The 15,169-nt window shown below is 36.3% G+C and overlaps 1 protein-coding gene and 1 long non-coding RNA gene across 7 annotated transcripts in view; one reads left to right on the top strand and one right to left on the bottom strand.

Moving 5' to 3' along the window:
* MDFIC (MyoD family inhibitor domain containing) overlaps positions 1-15,169 on the top strand; it is a 101,053-nt gene that overhangs the window by 9,262 nt on the left and 76,622 nt on the right. For 3 of the 6 annotated variants that reach the window (XM_005673229.4, XM_005673228.4, XM_003134762.7), the window contains exon 3: positions 13,329-13,451. The exons of the other annotated variants lie outside the window; for them this stretch is intronic. In XM_005673229.4, the coding sequence (XP_005673286.1) occupies positions 13,329-13,451 (123 nt within the window). The remainder of the gene's footprint in view (positions 1-13,328; positions 13,452-15,169) is intronic. 6 annotated transcript variants of the gene reach the window in all.
* The window catches only part of LOC106506806 (uncharacterized), a 424,630-nt gene continuing 422,568 nt past the window's right edge, over positions 13,108-15,169 (bottom strand). The window contains exon 7 of the long non-coding RNA XR_014834197.1: positions 13,108-14,508. This is a non-coding gene — a long non-coding RNA (uncharacterized LOC106506806). The remainder of the gene's footprint in view (positions 14,509-15,169) is intronic.

Below are 15,169 nucleotides of genomic sequence, written 5' to 3'. Positions count from 1 at the left end.
AAAAGAATGTATATGTGTATATGTGACTAAGTCACTTTGCTTTACAGTAGGAAGTTGACAGAACACTGTAAACCAGCTATAATAGAAAAATAAAAATCATTTTTTTAAAAAAGAAAAGATGAAAGGGCATGGGGTAGTCTTGGGCGTGGATGATTGTAATTGAAAGAGTAAAATTCTGGGAAGGAAGGGGATGATGAGACCAGTCTTAGGAAAGTTGGGAACTTTCCCCTTTGAGATGGGCATGGGAGAAAAGGTGATAATTTAGAGAAAATTTCATATCAGGAACAGCTTAATGTAGGCCTAGATCTTCTCTGCAAAATAGATGCAACATTTGCTGAGAGCAAGGGGGGTTAGGATGAGTCAAGAAATTTGAGCTGTGTGGACAAGATTTGAAAGAATGAAGAATTCAAGAGAAAGTCAATCTGGGCCAAACAAAGGAGCGGCTCAGTAACACTGAGGCTTAACTAAGAATGAATGGCATGAATTTTCACTGGACATGGTCAGCATGGTTGATCGCCTTTCTCAGCAAAAAGCATTCCAGAGCTTGAGAATAGAAGCAGATAGAATGAATTTTTGGAATTGGCTTAGGGTTGGAGGTTGACAGAATGGAAGCACTAGGGTGTGGGGTGGGGAGGGAGGGATCAGACATGTTTGGAAAGAGTGTGTTTGTACCAGCTGATCTTGTGTTGCGGGCTGTATGGGGAGCTTAGAGACCAGCAATGCAATTAGTAAGCTGTGATTTCTGGGCAGCAAGAATCATGCCTGTTGGCCTTGTTTGGACTGTTCACCTACAAGGATTTAACGTATATATAAAATTGAGTGACCTTTTCAGGGCTACTGGGGAAGCTGTGGAATTTTTGGGTGTGTAAGAACCTTTCCTGTTGCTTTGAACCTCATTTCCTGGATCTTGTTGAGGCGATTTCATGGAAAGGTCTAATAACAGTGTGCAATTATTTTACTAGCATTATATTTTTGTAATAAAAGATTTTGGGAAAAAGGAAACATAAATTGTCACAATCTAAAGTTATGCCATTTGCAAATGGAAAATTAGTCAGAACAACAACAAACAAAAGAGGGAAACAGTTCGACCAAATTGTTTTTCTGAGGTAATGTAATTATTCTACTGTAAGAAGGCATGGGATGTGATTTTTTTCTTTTTTTATGTTTCTATTCCTGAAATTGTTTATTTAGTTTTTATTGAGGGGAGGATATTGATTCTGTGTTGGCTAGAAGATTCTAGATATTTGAATAGTTCAACTTTGGTGATTCAGAGAGCAGATTAAAGATGCTGTAGCCCTTCCTGCTGTCTTAATCAGTCCTGTGTTTACGCACCAGTGTTTCAGATGCTTCTTGCTCTCTTTTTCTCTTTTTTTCTCTTTCTTCCCCCTCTCCCCCTTTGCCATAAAGACTTTACTGGAGTTACTTAAACTTTTTATGTCTTCTTTTTATATTAGCATACACATTCTGAAGGAGGTAAGGGTTTAACCTAAAGGTTTTGAAATGGAGTTTTATTTTCTAGATTCAAATTCTAGTCACTTAAAGCTCACTAAGTAGAAACTATGAAAAGAGTTATTTTAACTTTAATTTCGTTTGTGGTTTCTACTTGCAGTCCACTTCTGTTTTCTTTTTTCTTTTTTTTTTTTCAAATTCATACCCACGTGATCTGAAGTAAGATGATTCATATGCATGTGCTTTTAAGCCTGATTTTTAAACCGTTTCAAGAATAAAGTCTGAAATACATGTTCATACTAGCTCATGTATTTTATTATTGGCATATTTCAAAGGGAAACCCTGTCAACGAATATTTCTTGTGTGCCTACTGTGTACCAGATGCTGAAGACTGAAAATGTATGATACATAGTTCTGCCCAGAAGGAAATTGTGAACTAGGAGAGAGAGAGGATAAGGTGTACGTGTGTGCCAAATTAAACTGAAATCCCTTGTCTCGATATCAATTCAAGACCACAATAAGAACCATGTGCCGCATTAGTTCATGGCCAGTTGCCAGTTGACTGGCACGGTTCTGGAGCTTCCTAATTTAGAGGTTGAGAGAGACTCTCAGGATAGCAAGGAGTCAGTTTTGTCTGGGTTGGGCTGTGAGTGACCCCGACTGAGGAATACACAATTTGTTGGTCTTTTTGATTTGGACCATGCAGAGCTGAACACTAAAAATAAAGCACTTGTGGTTGAGCAGGTGACAGGCCTGTGAAGGCAGGTGGCAGAGGACAGGGGAACCAGTTTCCTCTCCACACTTTCTCTACTCCAAGAAATAGTCCTCCTATTCTTTTTCATGGTGGATTAGCCTTTAATCTTCTGGGTTTCTATGAACGTAGACCCAGTCTACTCTTATTTCTTCCATCACATACCTATGCAACATGCAGGATCTTAGGAAGATTTTCTGAGGCATTTGACTATTTCTCACTAAGCTACAACCTGAAATTATGGGAAAAGTGGAGGAGTTTACAACACTACTGTACATCAAAATATGTACAATGTTAAAATAACTCTATCAATTTTTCATCAATATGCAAAATGAATTTAATTTTGACTGAACCAAGGAGTAACATATTCAGTCTTTGTGTTAAAAAAAAAAAAAAAAAAAACTCAGGCTGGAGGAGAAAAGGATGGGAGGCACTGGTAGTGGACATGGGCAAGAAAGTATAGATTTAAGTGAAATTGGGAGGCTGTATTTTAGTAGGGTTTGGTAATTGATTGTTAGGTTAGGGGAAAGAAGAAAATAGAGTTAAAAATGATTCTGTGCTATTGTATTTGAAGTAGGTAAGCAATGAGATCCTGCTGTTTAGCACAGGGAACTATAGTCTCTTGTGATGGAACATAATGGAGGATAATGTGAGAAAAAGAACGTGTACATATATGTATGGGTCACTTTGCTGTACAGCAGAAATTGAAAGAACATGGTAAATCAACTATAATAGGAAAAAATAAAAATCTGAAAAAAAAAAAAAAGATTCTGTGAGTACCGTTGATCAAGACACAGACCACAGGTGGAAAAAAAGGCAGGGACAGAGAGAAGTGGTGATAGATTTTAGGAAGTGAGTTGCTAAAGATATGTTCATGTAGAGTTGAAACTTCAAATCCATAGATCAGGACAGGAATCAAGATAAAGGTAATGGGCCTACGAGTTATCCTTCTGGAAGTGACTGGAATTGGAAGTTAATGAGATTGCAAAGATTGTAAAGTCAGAATGGACCCATGGTCTTAAAGGAGAATTCAGAGAAGGTGGTTTCTGAAGAGATGATCCAGAGAGCAAGAGGCTGTGTTGGTGGATTAAATGAGAATCCACCTGGCTTGGGCCTTTAGCAGAATTACCAGAGAGGAAGCATACCCTGACTTTTAATCCATATCCATCATTCTGAAGTCCAAGAAATCAATTTCAATATACTTTAGATTCTCTTTTTGTTATTTTATTTGTGCCTTTGCCACTATTTGAAACACTATTCTCCATGCTCTCACGCATTTATTTCAAAATCAGATTTACATCATAGCTTTGAAATGCCTTTACAGAAGCAACCACCTCCTTTGGTTCATTGTTGATTTCCACTGGCCTTTGTTCTTGAATGAATCAAATGCAGGTTTTTACCTTCACCAGAGAGCTTGGGATAGAAAGCGTTCTTGATAAAAACTACCTGATAGAATGGAGAGGTAACAGAAACATTTTTAAAAATTGTGACACTTAAAATAGTGATCATACTAAAAGACTAAAGATGGGTGTGTAGCCTTATTTTAGAAAAGAGGAAGAAAGTAAAGTCCTTAATTCCTTTTTATGACAGGGTTAATTGGCTGCTAAGTAAGGGGACTGCTATAGGTATAGCTTCTCTGGATTTCAAGAGTAAGGCAGTCTCTTTCATGATAGCTTTCTAGATAAGAGTAAGGAGACTGTCATGCCTACAAAAGTGGATAGACTGTGAAGGCTGTTTTACGTGGAGGGATGATTCAACTTCGTTTGATGGCAAAGAACAAAATGAGATGAATCAGTGAAAATTATAAGGAAGTAGATTTTAGACAATTGTGGGGAAGTCTTTGAATAACTAAGAAGGCCTAAACTGAAATGAGCTGTCTTCTGAGTCTGTTTCCTTAGTCCTAGAAGTATCTATGCCTCCTCTCTTTGCCTTCTTCCTGGGAAGGCTAGATGTTGTGTGTTCTCAACTGAGTTCATGTTATTAAGTTGGGCCAAGGGATCTATCTCTATGAGCCCATGTAACTCCAAATTCCATAAGCCTCTGAGGGTTTGGCTTTAACATGAGTATATTTGTTGGTGGAAATAACACAATTCAACTTGTATTTGAGGAGGCAGGATTTACTACGCTTTAGAGTCAGTCATCCTGAAAATACATTTTCTTAGGAAGAGGAACTTTAGATTTAGACATAGGAGGAGATTACAGTGACTGAAATAAGGTATCTTAGTCGCCTGTATCAGCTTGCCTTTATCTAACCTCCCCACTACTTTTTTAGAAGTGGAAAGTGCCTAATTCTTCACCTCATCCAGAGCCCTGATTATTGAGATTAATTGCACTATCACTGTATTTTACACTTATCTGTGTATTCATATTCAATTACGTATTCATGTAATTTTTGTAATTGTTATCCAGTTTGCTCTGTTGAAAACCCGTTGTTCTCTGCCCACTCCGACCTATAAACTAGTTGAGTTCATGTCATTTTTCTCATTCTTTACAGTTTAAACACACCATAGGCTCCCATATGCTTAAGAAGCTTTGAAGGAAGAAATTTAGTTTTTGCTCAGAGGTCTTATTATTTTTCAAAATAATGGTAATCATGATTTGTTGGTTAAATTGATTTAAGCATTTAATTCATTCAACAAACATTAATAGTACATCTATGATTATATAATTTTATTATATTTATACAATTATGAGTTGTGCCTCTGGTCACTCGTCTGTTAAAAGTGCTCTGGTTATCTTAAAATGTTGTTTTGGTCAATGAGATTTTAATCAGTTTTAGAACATTAGACAGAACAGGTAGGTTTTGCAGTGTTTCTTAAAGGTCATTAAGCTAGAGGGATTTTTGTTTTTCTTTTTTTCTTTCTTTGGATCAGTGAAGAAGTAAAATTCCAGAGCCTCAGGTCTTCCTGAAAACTGCCTTATCTTTGGTTTTTAAAGGTTACATTTGGGAAACATTTGTAGATTTCCACATTGTTCCAGGCCTCTGGGAAATACAGACCCAGATTCCTTTCTTTTTTTTTTTCTTTTTTTTTTGGTCTCAGATTATTTGATATTTCACAAACTAGAAATCACATAGATGATCTGAAATAATGCTGGTATTTGAATGGAAGAGTAAAAATGAAATTGTTTAAGGTGCTTTTGTTTACAGATAATGGAAGTATGAATATGGATTGCATAGCAATAAGAGTATATGTGTTACATAGATTATAAATTCTTTGTCATAAGTTATCAAATATGTAATTGAAGTAGAACTAACATGCCAAAATCCAAAATTTTAAGCATAAAGCTAATACTCTTTTCTGTAAGAAATAGGTGAATTATTATACTAAGTTTTATGAGGCTTTATAAGGATATCTGCCAAGCACCATCATTTATATCACTCTTTCACAGAGTAAGCAAAGTATGGATAACAAGTAGAATATTTAATAACTGGTTTGTGCATTTACACATACCTCTGCCTAGTTCAGGAGAATATTTGAGGTAGTTTATAAGAGTATATTTAAAAAAAAGATTAAAACAGAATAATAGAAAATATGGATTCCCAGGAGGCCCAAACCTGAGGGAAAATCAAAACATATAGGTATCACTATAGGGTCAAATCCAGTTATTTAACTTTGTCTGTAAATTTGAGGCAAAAAGAAAACATTTTCTCAAATATGCTTTTCATTGTCCATAAGGAAAAAAAAATAATGCATATCTTCTCACAGGAAGCAATAGTTTTCCTTATATTCAATCTGGAAACAAATTTCTAGCATGGTTTTCCACATAGGGGTTACTGAATAGATAGATAGATAACGTCCTTGACAGCTTCCCTAAGGTTTTTAAAAGGTGCTTATTGTAATGTAATACTAAGAGCAAGTGTGAATGAGCCCTTATTATAAACCAGACAGACACTCTGCTTTCTAGGCATCCTTCCATTTATTTCCACGTCCACCTTCTGAGATGTAGGTAATGCTGCTATTACCATTTTAAATATTAAGAATCTGGAGTTCTGTTGTGGCACAGTGGAAGAGAATCCAACTAGTATCCATGAGGATGTGGGTTCACTCAGTGGGTTGGGGATCCGGTCTTGCTGTGTACTGTGGTGTCAGCCGTTGGCTACAGCTCCAATTCGACCCCTAACTTGGGAACTCCATATGCAGTAGGTGTGGCCCTAAAAAACAAAGAAAAAAAAATTAAGAATCTAACAAAGATTGGAGTTCCTGTTGTGGCTCAGTGGTTAATGAATCCAACTAGGAACCTTGAGGTTGCGGGTTCGATCCCTGGTATCGCTCTTTGGGTTAAGGATCTGGCATTGCCGTGAGCTGTGGTCTAGGTTGCAGATGTGGCTTGGATCCTGCGTTGCTGTGGCTCTGGCATAAGCCAGTGGCTACAGCTCCGATTGGACCCCTAGCCTGGGAGCTTCCATATGCCATGGGTGTGGCCCTAAAAAAAGAATCTAATAAACAAAGATTATTCATTTGCCCACAATCCACGTAGTTAGTGATGGACTCAGGCACCCTGATTTCAGATCCCGTGCTCTTAACTGTTTCTCCAGTGCGAAGTACAATTTAGGATAATATTTCTGTCCCAGAGAACCTAAGAAGAGTCTTTTTATTTATTCATCAGGAAGGATTCAGGTATCTTTTCTTATGTATGACAGTGTTGTCCCTATTTGTTAGAAAACCATGGCACCAACAGTATGTACAGGTTTTAAAAGTTCATTACTATCTTTGACACGCTCATTTCATCCTCATGCAATGTTTCTAAATTCTTCTGTTACATTATGTTTTAAAAGCATTTAGCTATTGAGATAATAAATTTCCGTGACTATAAGCTGATGAAAAAATATCCCTATTCAGTAGATTGAATAGTTGTATTATGAAAAGTTTATTATTTCTACCTACAATGCACAGAACTAGGACCAGTTTGAGATCACTTGATGGCATATTGATATTCAAAACAAACTAACCAAGAATAGAACGTGCTTGCTTGTGAGGTACCATCCCTTGGAATTCTGGAGAAGGGTCGAGATATTGCAGTGACGCTTTTACCCTGGGTAGGGTAGGAAGTTAGCTGAGCTGCAAGATTCTTTCCAATTCTGCACTTTATCGTCCTATTTCCAGTTGAGTATCTATCTCTGAGACTCGCTCTATATTCTCATCAGTAGAATTGAGCTAATGTTTTCTTCATTATGTTGTTGATGGTTCTGAAGATCAAGTAAATATTATATATTAAAGTCCTTTGAAAATTGAAAATACTGTAATTGTAAAAATTCATTAATTCTTTCAACAAAAGAATTTTTGTTTTTTCTTTTTTAAATTTTTAATTTATTATTTTTTAATTTATGTTTTTACTTAACACATAGCTGAGTGGCTGTTATATGGCATATAGAATATCTTACCTATATTATTATCCAGTTTACTTATTTTTAATGCACTTAGATATTTCTTTTTTGTTAGTCACCATTCAGTTATTTTATTCTCCAGCTGCCTGGGATAAATAAAATTCTCAAAGTTTTAAATTCGGATAAATTCATTTGAGTAATAAAAAAAATGAAAAAAAATGATATAATCAACATTTTATGATAAATTACTTCACCCAATAGACCACATAGAATTATCCTCTTTAAAAGTATTTCATTAGGAGTACTGTTAGTAGCAAAAATCATGTTGTAAAGTTTGAACTTGACACAAAACAAAGAGAAAATATTTCAAATGCCATTTCAAAAAAATTCAATAATACCTTATCTAATAGATATAGTGATAGCATATTTGGAGAACATAGACTTAATAACTGAAAATCATCAAGAATAGAAATTCATTTACATTGAAATTATTAAATTGAACCTAAGGGATGAGGGTAAGGTGCAAGGAAATTAAGTTGTTGTATTTTATTATATCCTTGTTTTTATTTTCATTGATATCAATAGCATTTGAAATAAAATAGAAATTATTCTGACAAAAAAATAAATTTGGATAATGCCAACTAGGTAAAATATTATAGAACTTTAAGTTAAATGGAAATTCTCTTTATTTGAATTTTTCTCATTCTTCTTTAGTAGGGATAGTTGAGATTAGAGCAAGATTGCTTCTCACCATTATGACCATCTTAAGAAATATAGCAGAAAATAAATAGCATTGATCCTGTAAGGGAGATAGTCATTTCTGAAGGACATACTTTATTTAAATTGATAACTTTGGAACTCTTACTTTTTTCCTTTGACTCTTTGGTGTTTTCATGCTCACGATTTTCTTTGAAAGTTAACTCAAAGTCAATGCTTTACTGAGGTTTTTCTATGATCTTCTCTACTCTGTTCCAAACACCCTACTGTGCGTATATGAAATTTTGGCTCTATTTAGCCCTTGGGTAGACTCAGATTTATAGAATTTTAGAGCCAAAAAAAGTTTATGCAACTATCCAACTCAGTGCCCTGGTTTCTGGATAAAGGGAATGAGGCCCAGCCCCCTTCTTGTCAGTCCTTAAGCCAGAATTGTGACCCAGGGCAGTTTTCATGACTTTCTTTTTTGTAGTTGTTTGATGGTTTTATGTGTATGTTTGGTCTCCTCAGCAAGAGGATTTGTTGTCAGGGACCAAGCTTTTTCCCCTCATCCAGAGTCTTCTGCATTTCCCTATTCAGTGTAGGCACAGTACAATATTTGGGAGCTCATCTTTTGGAAGCAGATGCCAGTAGTATACTGATAGCCTTTGGTCTAGTGCTACATTTAAAGTGTCTTCAATTTTTGTTTTAATGTCTAAAACGTATTTTATATGTTCATCTATTGGTAGAACTGTCTAGTGTTGTATATAATTTAGGTTTTATATTCTCAGAGTTGTCCTGACATAGAAATGGAACTAAATACCTGTATATTCATTAGTGATTAGGTAAAATTGTGTTTTCTGGTAACTTGGAATCCTGTGACAAGGGGATGAGAAGCAAGGTCTGCCTTTCAATGTTTGTTGGGCTCTTCTATGTTTTCTTTAAATTGTATTGTACAGAGGAGCTGATGTAGAATAGTGCCCCTCAAATCTGGCCATATGTAATGATGACACCCCTTCCCTCTCCATACTACCTGAATTGGGACCCCTGAGGCTGGGACCTGTGCATCTTATGTTTAAGGTGCACTAGAGTAGTGAACCATTAGCTTAGGAGAAGAGGATCTTTGAGATGGTGTAGGTCCCTTTTAAGAGAAAGTTACTAAGTTGGAGAGAAGTGCTTGTGTGTGTGTGTGTGTGTGTATGTGTGTGTGCATAGTTGGGGAGGAATGGATGTGTATATAGAAATCTTATAAAAAGGTACAGATTAACTTTATTCATCACCAAAATGACTTGATTGCCTTTGGGATATGTCTTTCAGGCCCACATATCAGTTGAATCGCAACTACAAACCTTCATAAATGTAGAAAGGTGTTAACTAAACCAGGACTGTGGCTTCTGCTGGCACAATTCAGAAGTGATAGGAAGCCTATACTAATAACAGAAATTATTAGAAACTGCTATTTTGTCCTTTTAATGAGTAGCGGCTGTGACCCAAACCTATTGAAAGTTGTAGTAAGGTTGTTCTGTGGCCGGATGTGAAGGTATCCATTTTGGAGTTTTCAGTTAATCAAATCCCACTCTCTTTCGGTGCCTTTAGTCAATATTAGATATAACTGCACATCATTTATGAGGCTGCTATATTGGTGTCCATTAAAAATTAAAGAGGTGTTAATAAAATACAAATACATATATTAAAAAGCCACAGTCCAGTCAAGTGGTCACAAAAGTTTAATTTATAAAAATGGAGAATTGACAAGTCAATGTAAAGTTTATACTTGGAATAATTTCTGAACCTTGCTTTGGGCTGCATGCTATGGACCATAGCAAAAGCCTAAGACTGACTTTTGAGCCAAGACTTCTTAGTTTTCAAAGGAGGCAAAGTTGCGTAGACCAATAATTGTGATTTAATAGTAGTTACATATTTATTATTGCTTAGATATAATGAGATAGAGACTGATCGTTTTTCTTTTTTTTAAATTTTTAAAAATGTTTTTGTCTTTTTAGAGCCACACCCATGGCATGTGGACAGTCCCAGGCTAGGGGTTGAATTGGAGCTGTAGCTGCCAGCCTATGCCACAGCCACAGCAAATCAGGATCCAAGCCGCATCTGCGGCTCACACCGCAGCTTACGGCAAGGCCAGGGATTGAACCTGTGTCGTTGTGGGTGCTAGTCAGATTTATTTCCGCTGAGCTACAACAGGAACTCTCGTTTTTCTTTTTCAAGTGGAGAAAGACTCTGGGCATCACTTAATTCTATAATTGCACAGATAAGGAAACTTAAAAAAATATGACAATCGTCTCTTAATAAATATTTAGGGCAGAAGGAACTTTGTTTCCCTTTTAGTAGTGGGTCACTCTAAATTCGTTTGCATATGGACCACATGACATTTTCATTCGTTCGGTGCAGAGTTGAGAAGGGTCTGTGTTTAGCACTTGAATATTGGACATGATTCAAATGTGAGTCAAGTGTGTCTAGAGGCTTTATTCATACCTATTTTCTTTTAGTCAGCAATGCTTCATAATGCCCTGGTTTCATGAATTAATTTTAATGGAATTAAACTTGAACAGCTCAAAATTATATAATTAATTTCATTCAGCTTCAATTAGAGTTACTAATTGAATCAAGCCTACTAGCATGACACCTGGCGGCAGTCAGCTACATAACAGTAGCAGAAAGTGTAGGACTCTGCTGGTAAAGGAGTTCGTGTGTATTAGTGAATTTGTATACAAATCTTTTCTGTTGATCATCTCAGAAAAGCCTTGGGTTGACTCCATCAGTGGAGATATTTCTGGAGTTGTTTAAAAAGTCAAAGATTTTAATTGAAACTAACACCTCTCAGAAAGATTGCATTTTTTTCTATGATAATGCTGTGTAAATGTTACATAAATCTAGAACATATTAGTTTAGCATGCTTCTAATTTATATCTTACTGCTAGCTGAATATGGTTTTGCTTTCTAAAAAATGCTTAGTATTGAAGATCCCATTTTTTTTCTAGAAATCTTAGCCTCTGGACTTACTCTTTATTGAGTGTCCGTCTATTTTCATGTGTTGAAATGTGTTTCATGGCAGAACTCTTCAATGGTGAAATCCCCATGGTACCTGAGAAATTTCTGAGTGTGCAGAAACTTTTTTCCTTCCACTGGAAATGTTAATACTGTTGACTAACAACTTCTGTTTAAATCTCTTTCCTTTCCTTTCTTCCATGGCTTGACATCATCTAGTTTTTCTTTTGCGACTCTTTTCTACACTTATGCATACTCCTCTTTTTAAATTTTTTTTTTTAATATTTGGTCTTTTTGTCTTTTTAGAGGTGCACCTGAGGCATATGGAGTTTCCCAGGCTAGGGGTCGAATTGGCGTTGTAGCCACTGGCCTATGCCACAGACATAGCAATGCCAGATCTGAGTTGGGTCTGCAACCTACACCACAGCTCACAGCAACGCCAGATCCTTAACCCACTGAGCGAGGCCAGGGATCGAACCTGAAATCTCAGGGTTCCTAGTTGGCTTCGTTTCCGCTGTGCCATGATGGGAACTCCCTAGGCTCCTCCTGATACTCTTTTTTTTTTTTTTTTTTTTTAATGTACTCACTCTTTTGGTGAGCCTGGTCATATGAATGGCTTAAGCAATCCCTTTTATGAAGATGACTCTTTCCAGCTGTAACTCTGTGACTTGCAAAGTCAGATGTGCAACGTTAAACTCCTCTCCTAGACTATAGACTCCATGAAGGCCTGGGCTGTGTCTTGTGATTAATTGTATCCCCACTGCATAATTTGATGTCCACACATCTGCTAGGTACAAATATACATTTTTATAATTATTTTCCCAGTCTTTAGGTTTTCCCCATCCAATTCAGACTAAGAGAACTCTGTTATCACCAATCCCATTGTCTCTGATGATCTGTGAATCCCTCTACATATTTTCTCACATTTAACTCCTTTCCCATCTTTTTATCTAGTTGATGAAACTCATCAACTTCTGCCTGGACTATGCTAAGTCTCCCTTTTAGTTTCCTTTACTCTGTTCTTTTCTTAGATGCATCCATACTCTAGTGATTCTCAAGGATTTATGTACAGTAGAATCATATATTCTTCCTCCCCCCAATTAAAATAGAATTTCAGGTGATGGGGCCCAGGAATCTGTTTTTTTTAAAATCCTCTGAGTGAATTAAAATACACTCAGGATTGAGAACCACTGGTGTATACAAGTTTATTAATCTTCCTAATGCATATCATTGATTAGGCAATTCATAAAGCTTCAGTGGCTCATGTCACTTACTTATCTTGTTTTGAAATTAGGTCCAAATATCTCACTTGGGCATTCAAATGTCCATAATGTGTCCCTCTTCAAACTTGTACTGTGTTATCTCCTGACATCCGTCTTAAAGTGCTTCATAGTCCAGAAAGTTGGAACTTTTGTCCAAATGCCTGCTTGTAGAGTTTCCCATGCTCTTCTTCCATCTGGAATGGCCTTTTTCCCATCTCTACTTTGAAAATTGCTACTGATCTTTTAAAAGACTATCCCACATGCACCATTTTCTATAGTGCCTTTCTTGAGCTCTGAATCCTAGTGAATTTTTTTTCTTCCTCTGAACCTCTTTAGTGCTCTAGGCTTCTCTTATCATTCATTTTGCCTTGTGTTATAGTCTGCTTTTTGCTTGAGTTATGTTTCCAATAAGACATTACTTTTCCTTATCTATTGGCTCCCCCCTGCCCAGAACCCATAAACCTACATATAAATCTCTTTTCTTTGATGCTTCCCCTGCCCTGACCCCCATCCTCTACATATATGGACTCATTTCCATCCTTGATATAACTGTTAAACATTTCCCTATCGTGACAGATCATTTGCTGTGTTACTATGACTTGGTTACAATAATCTTAACATAATTTTTACAGTAAAATCTTTTTATTCAATGCTAGTCATGGTAGGTACTCAGGAAATCACAGTCATTGAGTCAATAACATATCCAACAGTCAGAGATATTGATCCCATTTTTTTAAATTATGACAGATTTAGAAGCATTTAGGAAATCATCTATAAAATGAAAAAATAGATAAAATCATGTCATATTTAATGATAATAAATATATATATTTTTTTGAATTTAGAAAAATGTGATAAAGAAAATACTGACCGAGATATTACTCAAGCCACCAATAGCTGCTTCACACATGGAGAGAAGCAAGACCAGTCCATTTGGGGAAATTGTTCGGATGATGAACTCATCAGAAGTAAGTATTTCTGGAGAAAATTGGAGTGATTCAGACCCATGACTATGATCGTATCCTCTCAGTTAACTGTCTCCTAGAATTCTGTTAGAAATCTGTAAATCAACAGAGTTTATCTGAAAGTGTGTTCATGAGTCTTTTGGCATACAAAGCTTAATACTAGGATACAAATAATTCTGTCAGTTTTTATCCTTTCTTTAGAAAGGGAAAATTTACCTGTAAATTTTAGATCCCATTCTCAGAGAGATTTAGACAAAATTTAATTCCTTCTTGAGCAGCTACTAAGTAGAAGTCAAACAATTCTAAGTAAAAACAGACTGAAACCAAAAAGACAATAGAGGGAGTTCCTGTTGTGGTGCAGTGGAAACAAATCAGACTAGTATCCGTGAAGATGTGAGTCTGATCCCTGGCCTTGCCCAGTACAAAAAAGACAGAGCTAAAGGAGAATGCACAGTACTTTTGTATCACCATGTGATCCCTGCTGTCCTGGTTGAATGATTCTAAACTGTTATTTTACAATTAACATTTTATTACTCTTTGGCTTTTAAAAATTCTCTTCCTCTTCTTAAAATTGCTCTGTAGAATATATAAAAAGCTTTGGCTTTGCTTTGTTTTACTCTGGGAAGACCCTGAAATGCCAGTGTCTTTGGGGTGCTATTTGGAATGCTGATCAATGGCAGGTTCTGCTTGTTCTGGTCACCACATTTCCCCAGTTGTGGATTCAAGATGAATATGCCAAACAATGAACAATTTTCTGTAGCGAATGTGTAAGTAGAAAGATTGCTGCTGTTCCACACCTGGAAAGGCTTAGGAGTACTACATCTTTTGAAATTCTCATTCATGGTAACCAAATTACCACATCACTTCTCAGTTTTCCAGAGAGGACAGAGAAGATGTTCTATTCTGAGAATCAAGTGTTGGTTTATTTTATTCTTTTAATTTAATTCTTCAGTTCAGACAGCTTCATAATATAGATCCTTTTTCTGTGTTACATGTTACATTTACTTTGAATCTTGGAATATTGTCTTGCCTCTTCAGAATACACAGTGTCTCTCCCTATCTGAAACCAAAGAGAAAAAAACAATTGAAAAGGAAGGAAAAAATGACCTTGTAGAAAACAAACAATAACAATAAAAACACTATCAAAGGAAATTTCAAGTTTTCAAACAAAGCTCTAAAAGTGAGCGTGTTTTAGTTTAATTTTAGGACCATTTGTTTTTTTAATACTTTTCTAAAAAGTATGAAAGGAATTGGGGAAAGGAATAGAAAGGAAATGAGACTCAGAAATTAGTGAAGAACAAGATTTGTATAGCTCTCTCAAAAGAATCAAATAAACACTATTGCAAGTAAATATTTATTCCCAAAACATATGTTGGTTGTCTTCTAAATATTGACTCTGCTTGTTGTGAAACTTTATAGCTTTTGTGAGATACTGGAATATATTATCTGTGATTTCCCAGCAACCTGAAAATTAGAGCAAGGGCGTTCCTGTCATGGCTCAGTGGTAATTAACCTGACTAGTATGCATGAGGATGTGGGTTCGATCCCTGGGCTTGCTCAGTGGGTTAAGGATCCAGCATTGCCATGAGCTGTGGTGTTGGTCGCAGACACAGCTCAGATCCCACGTGGCTGTGGCTGTGGCTGTGACTCTGGTGCAGGCTGACAGCTGTAGCTCTGATTTGACCCCTTAGCCTGGAACTTCCATGTGCCATGGGTGTGGC

The sequence above is a fragment of the Sus scrofa genome, chromosome 18 (genome assembly GCF_054392235.1).
Source record: "Sus scrofa isolate SSC_HxYL_T2T_F1_AM1 chromosome 18, Sscrofa_HxYL_maternal_Yorkshire_Landrace_v2.0, whole genome shotgun sequence".
Taxonomy (NCBI): domain Eukaryota; kingdom Metazoa; phylum Chordata; class Mammalia; order Artiodactyla; family Suidae; genus Sus; species Sus scrofa.
Note: the sequence above shows the minus strand (reverse complement) of the source record. Positions and strands in the feature narration are given on the sequence as shown.